Genomic DNA, 17012 nt, shown 5'->3' with positions numbered 1-17012 from the left:
CATATTTTCTAATCTACTTACTCTTAGTCAATAACAGCATAAGCCAGATTGAGATAGCGATAGAGTATCTGCACTGTCTTCAAACGTAGCGCGCCGGCAGTCAGTTTGTTTTCCAACCAGCTGGTGGGCTCAGTGCGTCAAATGTTTTTAACGAAATATTTAGAAAATATAAAGTGTACAGTGTTTCTTTTTATTTGTCAGTGTGCTAAAATAACTATTGTATGTTTAGCAACCGGCTATCACTAGTCGAATGGGAGTTTTGGATAAAAACAATGTAAAAATATCTTTCCATCGGTAAGTGATTTTCAGCAAATTGATAAATATTTATGTTTTAAACCTATTTGAAGGTTTTATCAAGCGCTTTTTTGTAATTTTATGTTGTAACTGTAACATTTACCCACTTTATGGGGTTGTGGAATATAAATTAATGAAATAATTTTTAAAAAATGTCACAATAATATCACGTTTGGCATTTTGTTTACCACCGTAGTGTTGTAACACATATAGCGTATATTATCGATTTATGACAAAAAATCGATTCCATATTAACGTTGATTTATTTATTTTGTTTCTTATATCAGATTTATATGAAGTTGTTGTTTCAAATAATAGATGTAAATTTTTTACCGCAGGAAAATAAAACATACCACGTGGTTGTTTTATTTGCCTTATGTGTTTTAGTTTTCGTTTGTTGTTTATTAATTTCTCTTTCAGATTATTAATAAATTAATTTTGTTTTAGATTTCCAGAGCTAAATAAAAAATGGTTATAAAACATGAGACATGAGTTGATTGGACGCCGCCACAATTTGCTATATTGTGTTCACTGCATTTCGAGCCTGCGTGTTATCAAGATGGATACTCTAGAAGAATTGTGCAATCTTACGCTTACGTTTTTTTTTTGGTTCCTGTAGATAATAAATACATTTGATTAAAGAGAGTGAATTTTTATTTTGAAATTTTTTACACATAAGTTACTTTAAATGTGTAACTATGTGAAAATTAAACGGTATATTAAATGACAGTTCTCATAGATGAGAAACTACTATTGAAATACATACTTAATATACATGCGTTTTAGTTCCCATTCCTGTTGGATTTACGGGATCAAAAGTCATTTTCCAAATTGATGAAAACAAACATCCATCCTCACAAACTTTCGCTTTATTAGTAGGATGTTAGGAAAATGTTTTCAGACTGTCCTTTTATTAACTTGTTAAAATGCTGCATGATTCCTTCATGCTGACTGTGCCTTTCTCCTCACTCCTTTAACTTTATCATCATTTCCTTCTTTATTTTAAATTACATTTCAAGTTTTAAAATTTCTTTTATAATATACTAGCTTTCCGCCCGCGTTTTTAAAGAAAATCCTGCACAGTTCCCGTTCACGTGGGATTTCCGGGATAAAACCTAACCTGTATGTACAAAATTTCATTGTAATCGGTTCCGCAGTGAAAGAGTAACATCCCTTCTCGCATAATTTCGCCTTTATTATATACGTAGGATTAAACAAATAATGTATTCAACTGAAATTAATTAAAAGTTTTGTTTTTTTTTTTATTTATTATTTCACGAAACCGTAAATGCAAAATACATTCACGATTTTATCGATTGAAGCACATCCCATCACTATCACCTTCTATCTATCTATCTAAATACGTACCTATAGTAAAAATGGTGCCATGACTATGTTGAAACGTAGCTTGTTGTCTATAGCTGTCTCATTCTTTCATACGACGTTTTCTTTAGATAGAGAGAAACAAATATATGTAAATTGTATACGCTCGATACAAGTACTCTATAGGTTTATTGCTCTGAGAACAAAACTATGTTCTAAAAATATTAGGTACGATTCATTATTAGTCCAATCTTGATAGAGACATTGACCTAGCATCAATGAACAAATCCATTTATAAGGTAGTTAGATGTAAGGTCAAATTGTTCGCATACCGAGAATATAATGTTAATTGATATTTATGCGTGTTATATTTTAATTGATTTCTTCGAAAACCGCGCACTTACTCAAAAGTTTTGTAAGCGCTTTTGTATCAATAATGAGGATGAAAATGTCATTTTTCCTCTTCCGGTTCCAAATAGGTAAATAAAGCCCATGATTACAATGAATTAACTAACTTCCCTTACGTCATTTGATATTATAACTAAAGAAAAAGCGAAAACTAATATAAAATGTGGCTAATCAGCCATGTTTCGACGATCCACTTTCGAAGTGCTAGTAATATACACATCTTCTCCTTTTTACTTAGGTACCTATAAATTATAATATCTCCCTCCACTTAAAAGTAGTTTTTAAGATCATAACAGACTTTTGCTATAATGGTACCTACATTTTGAAATAAGCTGAAATCTAAGGCTGAAATTTTCAATTTTATATTTCTATATGTTTAAAGTACCTAGGTAGGTATTTTTTATTTCGAAAAGGGTTTTAGTTTTAGTTTGCAAAAATTATACGTTTCTTCTTTAATCAAGATAATATTGCTGTATTACCTAATTTGAAACACCCAAAACATGAAACAACTGGATACCACCAGGATCACTAACGTCAGGATTAATAACAGCCTAAAAGCCAGCAACAGAGCTATGCTACTCAACCCTGACCCGCTTGCGGTTAACACAACATATGACAATACGAAGAATTAATTGATGTATATTGTCGTATCGTTTAACCAGAGAAATCACGTTTATTAGCCTTTCAGACAGAGTGTACTGCGAAACGTCTTGACGACAACAACGCATAATGATCGGCTCTTAGCTAGTGCGGATATAGTTAGTTATACAATTGTATCACAATATGGGTGTTTGGTAAGTTTTTGGCTAATTTACAATGATTTGGAAATGTAGGTTGATTGTTAATTAAAAATTAGTCATCGTTAAAGCTTGCTCCTTTTCCTGGATTTTGTACGTAGCGTTCTGGATTATTATATCTTCTGTATTCGGAGACTTTTTTATGAAATAAGTAGAATAAATAATATGGTACAAATAATTAACAAAAGTATAAGTTTAATTAAACCTGATTAGAATATAAATATATAAATAACTCATTTATAGTTCAAATTGACTTACAGTAGTTTTAATATGAACTAGCTTCCGCCCACGACTTTTTACGTGCATCCCCGTTTTTCCCCGTTCCCGCATGAATTTCGGGAAATCCTTTCTTAGGGGACGCCTTCGTTATGACATCTACCTGCATGCCAAATTTCAGCCCGATACGTCCAGTGGTTTGGGCTGTGCGTTGATAGATCACTATATCAGTCACCTTTGAGTTTTTATATATAGATGTACGAAAACGTTTTATTTTAAAGCTAAACTAAAAATAGTAATTCCTGAAAACGCAACTTACTACAAGCGAAGGTTGAATGACAATATTATAATTTCCAATAATGTTTGTGTGACAATATTATGTATAATCATGGACCAATATACTCAAGGTATATAATCCAATTAAATGGATGGATCGTCATAGATAATATTTATCCATTTTTTGAATTTATTGAATGTGTTAATTAATTCAGAGAAAGTTTCTCATAGGTTAGTAGATATTATATATTTTAATATAAAAAGGATTTACACACAGCATAATTTTAATCTGGCTCAAGCTTGAATTAAGTTAGGATGAGGTTAAGGTACGTTACAAAACTCGTAGAACTTTATCAATAAAAGAACAATAAGCCATAAACAAAACACTCGCTAAATTAATTGAAGAATCGTAAATCATTTTGACAATTTTATGGTCTTATCATAACTGTGAGTTATGACATGAGTAACGACACGATTCCCGAAATTTCAATACATACGTTTATTGTAAACATAAACAAGCTGGCCCCGGCTCGCTGAAATTCAAAATTTTTACCGTTTTTTAATACTAAACAAAGCAGTATACAACGACCCAAACAATTTCTGTTTAGCCCTTATTGAGTTGGGAGTGGTGTAAAAACATGATTTTCTTTTAATTATTTAAGTACTGAATTGAATTTTTATAGGTAGTTATATAACGTTGCCCTAGCCTTAGGCCCTAGCATTGATAAGACGTTTGAGACATGGCCCAGACGGAAGTTGGAAACGTCGCGAAATTTATTATTTATTTGTGTTTAAAAATAATTGCGGAAATGAATGTTTGAATTCTGTAGAAATCCCTGAATTTCATGTCATAGTCCATACTAATATCCATACTAATATTATAAATGCGAAAGTAACTCTGTCTGTCTGTCTGTTACTCAATCACGCCTAAACTACTGAACCAATTTGCATGAAATTTGGTATGGAGATATTTTGATAACCGAGAAAGGACATAGGCTACCTTTTATTGCGAAATATGTACCACGGGCGAAGCCGGGGCGGACCACTAGTAATATTATAAATGCGAAAGTAACTCTGTCTGTCTGTTACTCAATCACGCCTTAACTACTGAACCAATCTGCATGAAATATAGAGATATTTTGATACCCGAGAGAGGACATAGGATAGGTTTTATCCCGGAAATCCCACGGGAACGGGAACTATGCGGGTTTTTCTTTGACTGCGCGGGCGATGCCGCGGGTGGAAAACTAGTTTTATATAAAGCAAGGTTTTCCTTTCATTTGATTAACCAAATTCGTTGGATAGATATCATTCTCATAATTATTGACCCTGATGATCGATTCAATAAAGTACGCCGTACGGGGTGCAATTTAAAATTTTGGTCAGTTTGATTTCCCAGGTGTAGCAAGCGAATTTTCGAAAATCTTTGAATTCAGTTCTCTTTTATTTTCAAAGATATCGGAATTGATCCTTTGAGTTAATTTTTCTATCAGTATTAGGAGTACTTTCACTTCGGTTGCATTACAAAATCTCAACCTTTATTTCCAACTAGCTTCCGCCCGCGACTCCGTCCGCGCGGAAAAATTAAGAAAAATTAAGATTTTTTTTATACGTATTTTTCCGGGATAAAAAGTATCCTATTTTATGCCCAGGATAATAAGGTATAATTATACCAAGTTTAATAATTATCGCCAAAGCTGTTCATCGCAGTATTGGAGGATGTCTTCCAGAGTATTGACTGGAAAAACAAAGGGCTGTGGATTTCAGGCCGATATCTTAGTCATCTAAGATTCGCAGATGACATAGTTCTATTTGCCAACTCAGCCAACGAACTAGAACAAATGCTACAACTGTTATCGAACTCCAGCCAGGAAGTAGGCCTACATATGAACCTTCAAAAAACTAAAATAATGACCAATTCTCGAACTAAACTAATACAAATATCCGGTAATAAAATCGAATATGTTAACAGCTACATATATCTGGGAAAGCTAGTATCATTTAACGAAAACTGTAATGAAGAAGAAGTTGATAGAAGAATTAATGGGACATGGAAAAAATTTTGGGCTCAAAAAGAAATTTTAAAAGGAGACTACCACATAGGATTGAAGAGAATAGTGATGGATACCTGTATTTTACCTAGTTTGACATACGGGAGCCAGACATGGACATATACAAAGAAAATTAAAAACAAAATTACCACATGCCAACGTTCAATGGAACGAAGTATATTAAAAATAAAAAAAATACAGAAGATTAGAAGCAAAGACATAAGAAATAAAACTAAACTAACAGATGCTCTCCGCCAAGCTCTACATCTCAAATGGCAATGGGCGGGGCACATATCGAGATATACAGATAACAGATGGACATTACTGACAACTAAATGGGCAGGACCAACAGGAAAAAGGAAAAAAGGTAAACCAAGAAAGCGATGGGCTGATGATTTAATAGAAACGGTGGGCAAAAACTGGATGAAAATTTCACAGGATAGGATTACATGGAAGAGGAGAGAGGAGGCTTTTACCCAATAAGGGGTCCGTGGAAATAAGAAAAAAAATTAAACTAACATTAGATACTAAAATAGATTAAGTTAAACTAACAACTAACAAAACATTTGAAATGTAAATTTTGATTTATTACACGGAATAAATGAGCTTTATTATTATTATTATTATTATATACCAAGTTTCATCGAAATCGAACCTTTAGTTTTCACGTGATGCCTGAACATACAGACAGACAGACAGACAGACAGACAAAAATTTTTTTAATCACATATTTGGGCTTGGTATCGATCCAGTAACACCCCCTGCTATTTATTTTTTCAATATTTTCAATGTACAGAATTGACCCTTCTACAGATTTATTATATGTATAGATGCATTCTTCAAAGCATCTTTCACTTACCTAGATGTAATTTTTTTTTCAAAAATATATCAATGTCGTCACGACCCCATTAAAACAAGTGATAACTGCGTTAAAAACAACCGACTTCAAACTTGCACTTGCAACATTTACAAATACAGACAAAAATGCTCATAAAATAAAAACTACTGGGCCTATCCGAATAAAAATTTTATGGGACCAATTCGACACCATCCCGCATCGAACAAAAAAAGAATCACGTAAATCGGTTCAGAAACCTCGGAGTAATCGGTGTACATACATAAAAAAAACATCCCGGCCGAATTGATAACCTCCTCCTTTTTTTTGAAGTCGGTTAACAAGATGGAGTAACTTACTATAGTAATTTTCCGATTTTCCAAAATTCGTAACTCGAAAACTAAAAGTTTCCTCAGTGTGAAATTTGATTTAGGTTTCATAGCTAACCACAAAAAAATTTGCGACTCTCAACTCCACGCCCTATAATGTACAGTTTAGCCTAAACGTAGTGATTTAAATTCTCTTTGTTATTCTTATGCAAAAGACGTCAAAACCGCAATTCTATATTGACTATTGAAGGTTGAAATAGATCAATTAGCTGTTGACCCGATCGAGATTCTATACGAAAGTGGGCCATGATCATTTTTATTGTTTTATTGGCTGGATTGATTTATTTTCGTCCAACGACACTAGCTTATTAGTGGCATATTATGATAAACGGTTCTCCGTGTATCCCTTTGTATGTATTTCAATTAGAAGTAGAAACTATTGGCAATAGATTTTTTTTAAATAATGATATTGGCAATAGAACAGCTAAATAAATGGGATGAATCTTGATGGAAGTATTTCTTCTGTTAAATGGAATAAACAATTTTTCTGACTCAGACAGACCGACAAAATCGCATACCTAGATAATTCAGTAATGTTCGCATTGTATGTGCTAATCCTCTTTCATTATATTTTTGATGGATTTCCAACCCTACTGATTATTATTATACTATGTATACCTTATGTATAAAATTAAAAACATATCGTGTTTCATTTTTTCTGGGGCATTATCATGAATTATATTTTTATTTAAACCACATAAGTATTATTAAAACCACAACATTTTGTTCCAAATAAACACGATGCTCACAGTTAATTATTTGTGAGTATCATGTATAATTGAGGTTTGGTTAATGAGCAATATTCAGAGCGAGGCTCTTTTATAATATAAATTTAATTTTACTTTTTATTTCAGGTTTATTTGCCTGAGCATTGTTCTAACTGCACATTTAGCTGGGTGTTTAGAAGACACTACGGATGGTAAGATACATAACAAGTTTATGATGCTTTTTCAGTCTTAAAATATACAATGTAAAATAAATCTTAACATATGTATGCCAAATGTCTGCCTAGCATAACCAACCTAAAAACGTATGAGGTAATAAATTAGCATACCTACACATAAAAACCGTTAGCAATACATGACGTTGCGTCTGGTTAAACATACAGACAGACGTGAAGTGACTTATTATATTATCATCTATTGATACTAAAATAATACACCCGGTTTTTCACTTTCCAGTTACAGACACTACCATACCACCACCAGACCCATTCCTCTGTTCTGGCGTTCTGCCAGGCGACATAGACTTCCAGACGGTCGACCTCATCGCTGTATACCGTCTGGACCGGCCAGAAACCACGGGCATTACTTTGGTACAGGGGTCGCAGGATTTACAGAGAGCGTATAGAATTGGAGATGGAGCTAACCTTACATTGCCTATACGGTATGGTTTAGAACATGATTTATAAGCTAGTTAGAGCTTTTTGCCCGCGGCTCCACTCACACTCTAAGAAATTATATACTAAAACCTTCCTTGAGCACCAAGCTATGCCTGGGTGAAGAGATTATATTTTATAATTTATAAGACTGGTGTGTTGTTTATTTATTTCAAATTATCTTTGTGGCTTCGATGATATTGGATCTATTTTGAAAATTCTTATCAGTAGAAATCGATATCGATGAAAGAGGATAATTTTCTAGCAAACAATTGAACATACCTTGTTGATGTTCAGTTTATGATTCTGTTTTATAGTGACACGATTTCAATCACAGAACGTACAAATGTCCATTTTCATCTAGTGAAGTGACGTGTATGGTCACTTTAATTATCTGTGTAATTAATATAATTACCACCAGTTTCACAGATCTACTGTAGATCTGTGACCAGTTTACATTATTTACATACGAGGTTTGAAACGATTAAAAAAAAAACTAATCGTAGTGTTCGTTGGCTATTGAAGTTGTCCGCACGTCATTAATTAAATCATTATTAATATTTTATGTAATATAAAATAATAGCTCCTTTCAGCTCGATCATTTAATTTGTAAAACGCTTAAATTGAGAATTTATTAAATTTTTTATGAACCTGAAATCTAGATCCTTATGAAATAGAATCTCAAATAACTAAAACAAAAAAAAAGTCACAACGCACAACTCTTAATTTTACTGAAACACAACTTTGCTTTTTGTCATTTTTGACCAAACAATTTCCCTGGTTAGTCATAACTTTTAAAATTCTAAAATATAGGCTGCTATATATAACTCTTTATCAACACGCATATGGAGTTTAACGTATTAATAATGTAATATTTTATTAAACATTTTTTCTGTATTACAGGAAGGTCTTCCCAAACGGTCTACCAGAAAGGTTCAGTATTACAGCCACATTCAACGCGAGAAACCAGCAAAGACCATGGAGTCTGATCAGAGTCAGAGCTCAGAGTTTAATCTTCTCTCTTACTTTGCTACCCCATGTGAAGAAGTTGGCGGTTTTCGCGCAAAATAGTAGAGTTATCTTCTCTAGTCCGGAGGTTGGTAATTAAACATTTGAGTAATGTTAATTGTACGATGAACGTATGAAACAGATTTGGTATATTTTTCGTCAATTTTAAATGTTTGTGTTTTATTTCACTACATAGGTATTATAAATATAAAAAATAATAGTAACGTGTAAATGTGTTTTTTTATTTATTGTTTATTAGAAAAAATGTTGTATTTCAGTTATTTAGAACAGGCTGGCATAAAATCCACGTCGGAATATCCAATGATACTGTGTACGCTGCTGTTGATTGTGTTGAGGTAAAATTATTATTAAAATTATTCATTATATTACAACTTTTTGTTATAATTTGTATAATAAAAATAGTATTACCAAATTTAATTATTCTAAATAACTTTACCACATCTCTAGTTAATTTGTTTTCTTAGGTTGGGTTTAGCGTTTAATGTTTTACGTAAGTACCTAGGTACATTCAATTCATTTCGTTAATTAATACTAATTCAAAAAAATACTTAACCAAACTTAAAATCTAGGAGACAGTTCGTCTTTTAAAGGTTATTTTATGTTTGAATATTATGATGATAGTATATTGTTTTTACAGTTAGAACCAGAAGAGATAAACAAACACAACTTTAGCAACGCTACCAGTGTCAGCATTGTATCGAATGATGACGGAACACCGGCTCCCGTAAGTTTCTTAATACTGTACTCATATTAATGCGTACCGTACTCATATTATAATATCTAATTAATAGACTCCAATTATAATATCCAGAGACTTTTGCTATCTTTTCTTATGCTTGTTGCGTATTTCTGTCAACTTAAAACGTAATTAAGTAGGTCTATTAAAAGTAGATAACTAGTAAACTAAAATATAACATAGGTATGTATTAGCTTTCTTGTATCGTTAAGAGAAAGCAAGCGAATAATAAAATTTGCATGATTAAATACCTAAAAGTGATTGCGGATGATAATAGTTACTATAAAATATATTTAATTTCAGGTAGATCTTCAATGGTTATCAATAAGCTGTAATGTTTTTAATTTAACTGAGGAGAGCTGTGAAGAAATTGTAAGTAAAACTTTTTTATACGAGCCGCTCATAAATGTAGGTAGTACATATTTAATACCGATGAAAGAATATTTGAATTGAATCTCACCTATTTGTGATAAAATCGCTTTAAAAATGAAAATATGCGTTGAAAAACTCTTGCGTGCAAATTTCGAGTTACCTAATGTTTTTTTTTAAGAAACGTTTTTTTTTTTTTTTTTTTTTTTTTTTTTTTTTTTTTTTTTTTTTTAGAGCCACCTCTGGATTATAGTCCAGAGACATTTTTTGCTTAATTTTTTTTTTTTTTTTTTTTTTTTTTTTTTTTTTTTTTTTTTTTTTTTATACGAATAACATTAAAATACAATAAAAATACAATATAAACTTTAAAACATAATAAAAAATACTGGTATAAGTTACTAATAAAATACAATAATTACTTAAAAATTCAGAAAAAACACGGCACAAAAACATTCAACTCCTAATCCTATATCACAGTAAAGAGCTAAACTAATATCACACACTATTCCTTTGGTTCACTACGACTACAATATTTCTACAATATTGTAGGAACGCATCCCTACACTTGTCCCCCAGGGCGGAAGGCAGATTCTCACCCGTCATCGCCATGCCCAATTTTTGCTCAATAGCATATCTATTTTTTGCAAAAATTGGACACTCGAGTAACAGGTGAGGAACCGTCTCCTCAACTCCAGGCTGACATAGACACGACGGATTATCCTTCAGCTTGAATCTGTTCAAGTAGAAGGCGAATCCGCCGTGACCGGTCAGTACTTGTGTGGTGTGGTGTGTGATGTCTATTTTCTTGACTACCTTGTATGCAGCAGCAGCGCTTGGAAAAAAGAGCTTCGTGACTCCGGCCGTTCCTCCTACATCGTATCTCCTATCCCATTCGCTGATCGTATCCTGTCTCAAAATACGCTTGACGAATGAAACAGGACACAGATCGTAATCCGGTTTCCTCCTCAACCCCAGGGCGGCCTCCTTGGCTAACTCGTCTGCCCGTTCGTTCCCCTTAAGCCCTGCGTGCGCCTTAATCCAAAACAGGGAGACCTCCCGCCTCTGCAATGCAGCTTTTCGGAGGGCCGCCCGTGTTTGCACAGCCAGTGGATGAGGGGAACTCAGGGTAACCGCCTGGAGTGCCGATCTGGAGTCGCTGAGGACACCGACCTTTGCCGCTCCGCTCTTGCAGGCTATGTCTACTGCTCTTTTGAGCGCTAGGAGCTCAGCCTGATAGACGGTACAATACGGTGGCAACGCAAGCTTAATGGCCTTTGTCTCGGCCTCACCTTTCCATACGGAAAGGGCGGCTCCAACGCGACCCTCAATCTTGCTGCCGTCCGTATAGACCCTGTGGACGTGGCTGTCAACCACGTCGGCATAGGTGTCCTCATCTACCAAGCCGAACCCCAGCTCTACCTGCTCTGCCGGATGTGGATCCTCAATCGCGGGTGCCATTCGTTCCACCTCCCTGTCCCTCAACACCGCCGGGTGCGACACACCCCTCTTGATCTCATAAAGCCTCGAAGCTTCGAGTATCCTGAGATCAAGAGGGAGTATCCCAGCCAACAGCATCGCAGAGTTCAGGGAGACAGTCCGATATGCTCTGCAGATCTTCTGGGCAAAACCCCGTTGAACGGTGTTAAGCCTCTTTTGGACCCCCATCTTTTCCGCTGTGGATGCCCACGCTGCTGATGCATACAAAATAGTTGGTTCTATAACTGCGATATATATAGTCCTAACTACTTGGGGGTTAAGCCCCCAACTTACTCTGGCTGCTCTCGCTAATAGCTTGTAGCGGGCGATTGCCTTCTTGCAAACGTTCCCAACATGGTCATTGAATGTCAGGCCGCCGTCAATAATAAGGCCCAGTATCTTAATATTATCGAAATATTGGATGTCCACACTACCCATTGTAAGTCGTGGCTTGTCATATTTTAGTCTTCGTGTCGAGAGCAGGGCACATGTCTTGTGTGGCGCGAATTTCAGCTTATTTCTGACACCCCATTCGTCAATTTTTCCTAATATGCGGTTTGCTTTGACCTCTACTTCTAAACCCGTATCTCCATCAAATACTAACACTATGTCGTCGGCAAACGCCTGACAGAACACTTCCATCTCCTCTAACATCCACAGCAGGGGATCCAACAAGAGGTCCCACAGGAGCGGTCCACCTATGGACCCCTGTACGCACCCCTTGTTGGTCTCCCTACTCACTTCCACACCTGCATACCTTAAATTCACTCCCCTTTCACTCAGGTAGCTGCTGATCACCCGCCTCATGTTCACCGGACACCCAACTTCAGCCAACCGCACCTTTATGGCTGGCCACCAGGCGCTGTCGAAAGCTCCCTCTATGTCCAGCGAAACCACAACAGAAATCTTCTTCTCCTCCCTCTTATTTCTGATATGGCTCACTAGTCTATAGAGGGCGTCTTCGGTGCTCCTCTGTGGCATGAAACCATACTGATAGGGGCTTATTTTGGGCAGCAAGTAGAACCTGAGTCGGGCGACCAACATCTTTTCGAAGATTTTGCCGAGAACAGGTAAGAGACCGATCGGTCGATAGGCTTTCGGTACCCGGTATGATTCCCTGCCCGGCTTTCTCAGGACCACCACAGTCGCCCACTTCCACTGTTTGGGGAAGTAGGCGACAGTGAGGCACCTGTTCAACAGCGCAAGGAACCACTCCGGGTTACAATCTACAGCGTGCTGGCAGATGTCGGCCGTGAGGCCGTCCGCCCCGGGGGCTTTCTTGGGATTGAAGGACCTAACGGCTCCCTTCAACTCCTCCATGATGAAAGGAGGATCGTCCGGACCCATCGGCGGTTCGATGTCCAAGGACTCCGCCCGCCGGCGCGTCAGACGATGTTCCTCACTTTCACCACTCTCCAAGTCCACGGGGTAGAAAGTCTCCGCCAACAATTCTGCAGAGCTTCGGGCGTCGAGGGTTTCACCGCCCTTCGTGAGGGGCAGATCCTCCTCTCTCCTACCGGCTCTGTTCAGCACCCTGTAGATGCCCTCCCAGACCCCCTCTCTATCCTGTTTCCGGCAAAACTCCTTCCAGCTCTCACATTGCGCATCTTTCACAGCCTTTTCATACTTCTCCTTTTGTTCAAGATACAATCCAACAACGCGGTTTCTGCGAACAGGAGCTGCGTTTCGGATCCTGCGTCTCCTCATGGCAACTTCCTTTTTCATCTGCGCGAGCTCATCATTCCACCAAGACAAATTGAATTTTTGTGTGTGTTTTTTGGTCGGCATAGTGTCTCTGCATGTCTGTGTGATTGCTTGTGTGTAACTGTCTATTGCCTCGTCTATTTGTTGTGTGCTGTGTATTGTGTCTATGTCGTGTGCAGTCAATTGTCTGTCCGACATCAGCTGAGTCAGTTTCTCATGAAACTGAGTCCAGTTTGCCTTGCGTGTGTTAAATATGCGTGTAGTTCGTACTATGTTCGTGCCTGTGGATTTCTGTTGTCTGATGCCGAATGATATGCCGTTGTGGTCCGAGCTCGTGAGACCCTCCTCTACTCTCCAGTCGCCCACTCGGTTCAGCAGATCGTCGGAGCATGCTGTCACATCCACGTAGCTGGAGTATCTTTTCCCCCCTCTGATGGTATCGAATGTCGGGATGTCCCCGGTGTTGAGTATGTGCATACCCATTGCTTCCAGTACAGCAGACACATCCCTACCTCGCTGGTCCTCCTTGTCGCCACCCCACCACGGGCTCTTTGCATTCGCATCACCTCCCAGGACCATCCTATTGGAACCTAACTTTCTTCCTATCCGCATAAGATTGTCCAGGTAGGGCCCTACTGGCTTATCGGGCTCGAAGTAGAAGGACACTACAATCATCTCCCATGCTTTGGTTCTGAGGGTGGCCACAACAATGTTGTTGTTGCTCAGGCGTGCGTGTAGCTCGACGTCCAGTGAGTCGTCGAGTACTACAATACACGCCTTAACTACACCGCCCCCTTCCCCATCGCTCTGGAAGACCCTCACTCCATTGTATGTCCTCACACTCCGTGCCCCACCCACGTAGGGCTCTTGAAGTAACGCTACGCAAGCCTTACGCTTGGTGGCCTCGAGCAATAGCTCCTTAGTGGCGATTTGGCTCCGCTGGAGGTTGGCCTGCAATATTCGGTACTGGAAGTACTCACCTTGGACAACCTCAGCAATACGCTACCGCCGACCTGGCTAGAGCGTCCCACCTCTTTCGTTCCACACATTCACGGTCAAAGGCACTGTGCTTCACGCTACCTTTCTTGGCCTTCGTGCAATTAATGCACTGAGGCGCTTCTCCCCGCAGCCACTTGTCGCATTCAGTCCTCATATGAGGACCGGCGCAGTGGCTGCATCGTACCTGCTCTTCACTACACACGCGCTTTGTGTGCCCATACCCCAGGCAGCGGGAGCACTGCACCAGCGGACTGTGGTCCATCACTTTTACTCTTCCCAACCCTATGTGGGCGTATCTCTCATTCATCCATCTCCTCCATACCTGTGGGCTCGCTCTCACCACCACGTGGTTCTGGAGGGGGTTCCTCGCTCCCATCACATACGCTACTTCAACCTTTCGCTCTTCCCCTTTCAAGCCCTCAAGGATGTCTGCATTCTGGTTCTTTAGCGCAGTGATGAAGTCGCCAGTGTCACACTTCATCACATCCCTGAAGACCAGAAGAGGGCTCTTGTTTTTCACTTCTTCCACAACTAATCCCTCATTCTTTCCCAATCTCTCTTTCACTTTATCTCTTTCTTCTTCGCTCACACAGCCGACGACTACTTTTCTATTTTTAACCTTTCTTACTCTTTCCACTTTTACCCATCCATCTTTTGCGTCCACAGTCTTCCTAATCTTCTCCAATACGTCTTCTCCCGTTTCTTGTTCGTCCTTGGAGGACACCACGACTGAATGTAGGGCCCTTGTTTCGGGGAGACGCTCAGCGACTCCTCTCGAAGCAACGGCCGCATAACTTGCCGTTTTGGCGACAGTCATATTGCTCTCCAACAACGAGCTTAGCCTTTCCATTCTTACTTCACTCTCTTTAATACTTCCGCTCATCTCTTCCATCCTTTTCGTCATTTCTTTCATTCTCTCATTCATGCTTTCTTGTAAATTCGTATTCCTCACCAGTACGTCGTCAAATATCGTAGGACTTGCGTTGGACGGCTGGGGGGGATGTAAAGAGTCCCTCCCCTGTCCTCCAGCGCTCCTAGCCCTAGCACTAGTGAGTTCTGCATCCAACTCTTTAATTATTTGATAGAGCCTGTCTACCCCTACGATGAGTCCCTCTTTCCTTTCTACTTTCATATTTCGGGAGTCCCTTATGTGATTTTTAGCTTTTTGTAGACAAGCTTTACCCTCAATCAACTTGGTGCTTTTTATAGCGGTCGTTGCAGATGGGCTTCCCTCCTTGTCCTCAGCTTGCCTCTTACTGATTTTCTTTTTCAGAGCTGGTGGCGCTCGGGTGGGGGGTGAAACGATAGAATTCAGAGCCTCCAGTTTGTCAATGCTTTTCCGCACTACGGATGTCTCAGGTCTTGTCGTAGTCGTTGTCTCGTCATTCGTGTCGTTTATACGTTTTTGGGGTGTGTGGAACATCGTTATGAGTTGAGTCAGAACTTATAATAATAAAAATGTTAAAGAAATAAAATAAAGTTATATTACTAATAATATAGATTGTCAATATTATGTAATTGTCAAAACACTAATCTAAACAATTGCTCCAATAGGGAGACAGTTGTATAAAATTATAATCTCAATAAAGTAAAAAGTCAAAGATAAAGTCATAAAATAATTATAATACTTACAATAATAATTATTTCTAAAGGGTCAAACAAGTAAAATGTATATAATATATATAACACTAATCTAAACAATTGCTCCAATAGGGAGTCAGTTGTGTAAAATAATAATATACTAATTATTTCTCAAAAAAGTAAAAGTCAAAGATAAGGAGTCATAAAATAATTATAATATGCACTTACAATAGTTATTTCTAAACAGTCAAACAAGTAACCTAACAGTTGCCCCAATAGGGAAAAACTGACCTAACCTAATAAAATATAAAAAATAATAATAATAAATACTTTGTGGTGTGTTTATAATATATATACTTACATATATAAATAGGCACAGATAATTATATAGGGGATATTCCTATGCTCTCCGATTTACAATTACACTTATAACAATTAAACAGTAGCTCCAATAGGGGCTACTGCAGGTCTGTAAAACAAATTATTGCTTAAAATAAATGTACAATCCCCTTAGATTGCGGTCTTCCGATCCTATTTTGAATGCTGCGGTTGCGGCGGTGTCTTCTAAAATAATATATTAATAGGGTGATTTTTATTAAAATTCACATATATTTCAAGTTCGTGTCGATTTGTACACTATATTCTTTGTTGTTTGATCGATGTTTTATAGTATAGCAGGTATCCTCTGTTTACGCAAATGAAGTAGCGGCAGTCGGGCGAGACAGCAATTATTATAGCCACTGTCCTTATCGCGCATAGGTGAAATATGGGTGGCGGGGCGATCTCTCCACACGGTCAGATATTCACGATTTGTGACGTCTTCGCGCAACTTTGACCACAAGTTTCACTGACTTAAGTTTTATATTTGCGTACGTGAGCCTTTGATCGTTAATTTTATCAAGTACACGACCGCTTGCGAGCACTGCGTGAACGGAACTCTCTTAAGAAACGTTACTAGAGGGTAAAATTCTGTTACTCTCTGAATTTTATTAAAATTTAATTCATATTATTTATATGATATATATTATTTACATAATATTATATTTGTATAATTGTTAACAATAAGTTAATTTAATAATAGTAAACTTTGTATTTATTAAATACTAGCTGTGCCCGCGACTTCGTCCGCGTGGAATAGTGACTGCATAGTA

At 37.6% G+C, this 17012-nt stretch overlaps 1 protein-coding gene across 2 annotated transcripts in view; it reads left to right on the top strand.

Moving 5' to 3' along the window:
- The first annotated feature begins 2694 nt into the window (after positions 1-2694).
- Positions 2695-17012, top strand: part of LOC123702031 (collagen alpha-1(IX) chain-like) — a 32905-nt gene continuing 18587 nt past the window's right edge. The window contains exons 1-7 of one of the 2 annotated variants that reach the window (XM_045649688.1): positions 2695-2819; positions 7444-7508; positions 7771-7975; positions 8871-9063; positions 9254-9331; positions 9634-9720; positions 10036-10104. In XM_045649688.1, coding sequence (XP_045505644.1) covers positions 2809-2819; positions 7444-7508; positions 7771-7975; positions 8871-9063; positions 9254-9331; positions 9634-9720; positions 10036-10104 — 708 coding nt within the window. In that variant the 5' untranslated portion in view covers positions 2695-2808. Of the gene's footprint in view, positions 2820-7054; positions 7351-7443; positions 7509-7770; positions 7976-8870; positions 9064-9253; positions 9332-9633; positions 9721-10035; positions 10105-17012 lie in introns of those variants that run through there. The other variant, XM_045649687.1, reaches the window with a different exon arrangement.

Source organism: Colias croceus, chromosome 22 (assembly GCF_905220415.1).
Source record: "Colias croceus chromosome 22, ilColCroc2.1".
NCBI lineage: Eukaryota > Metazoa > Arthropoda > Insecta > Lepidoptera > Pieridae > Colias > Colias croceus.
Note: the sequence above shows the minus strand (reverse complement) of the source record. Positions and strands in the feature narration are given on the sequence as shown.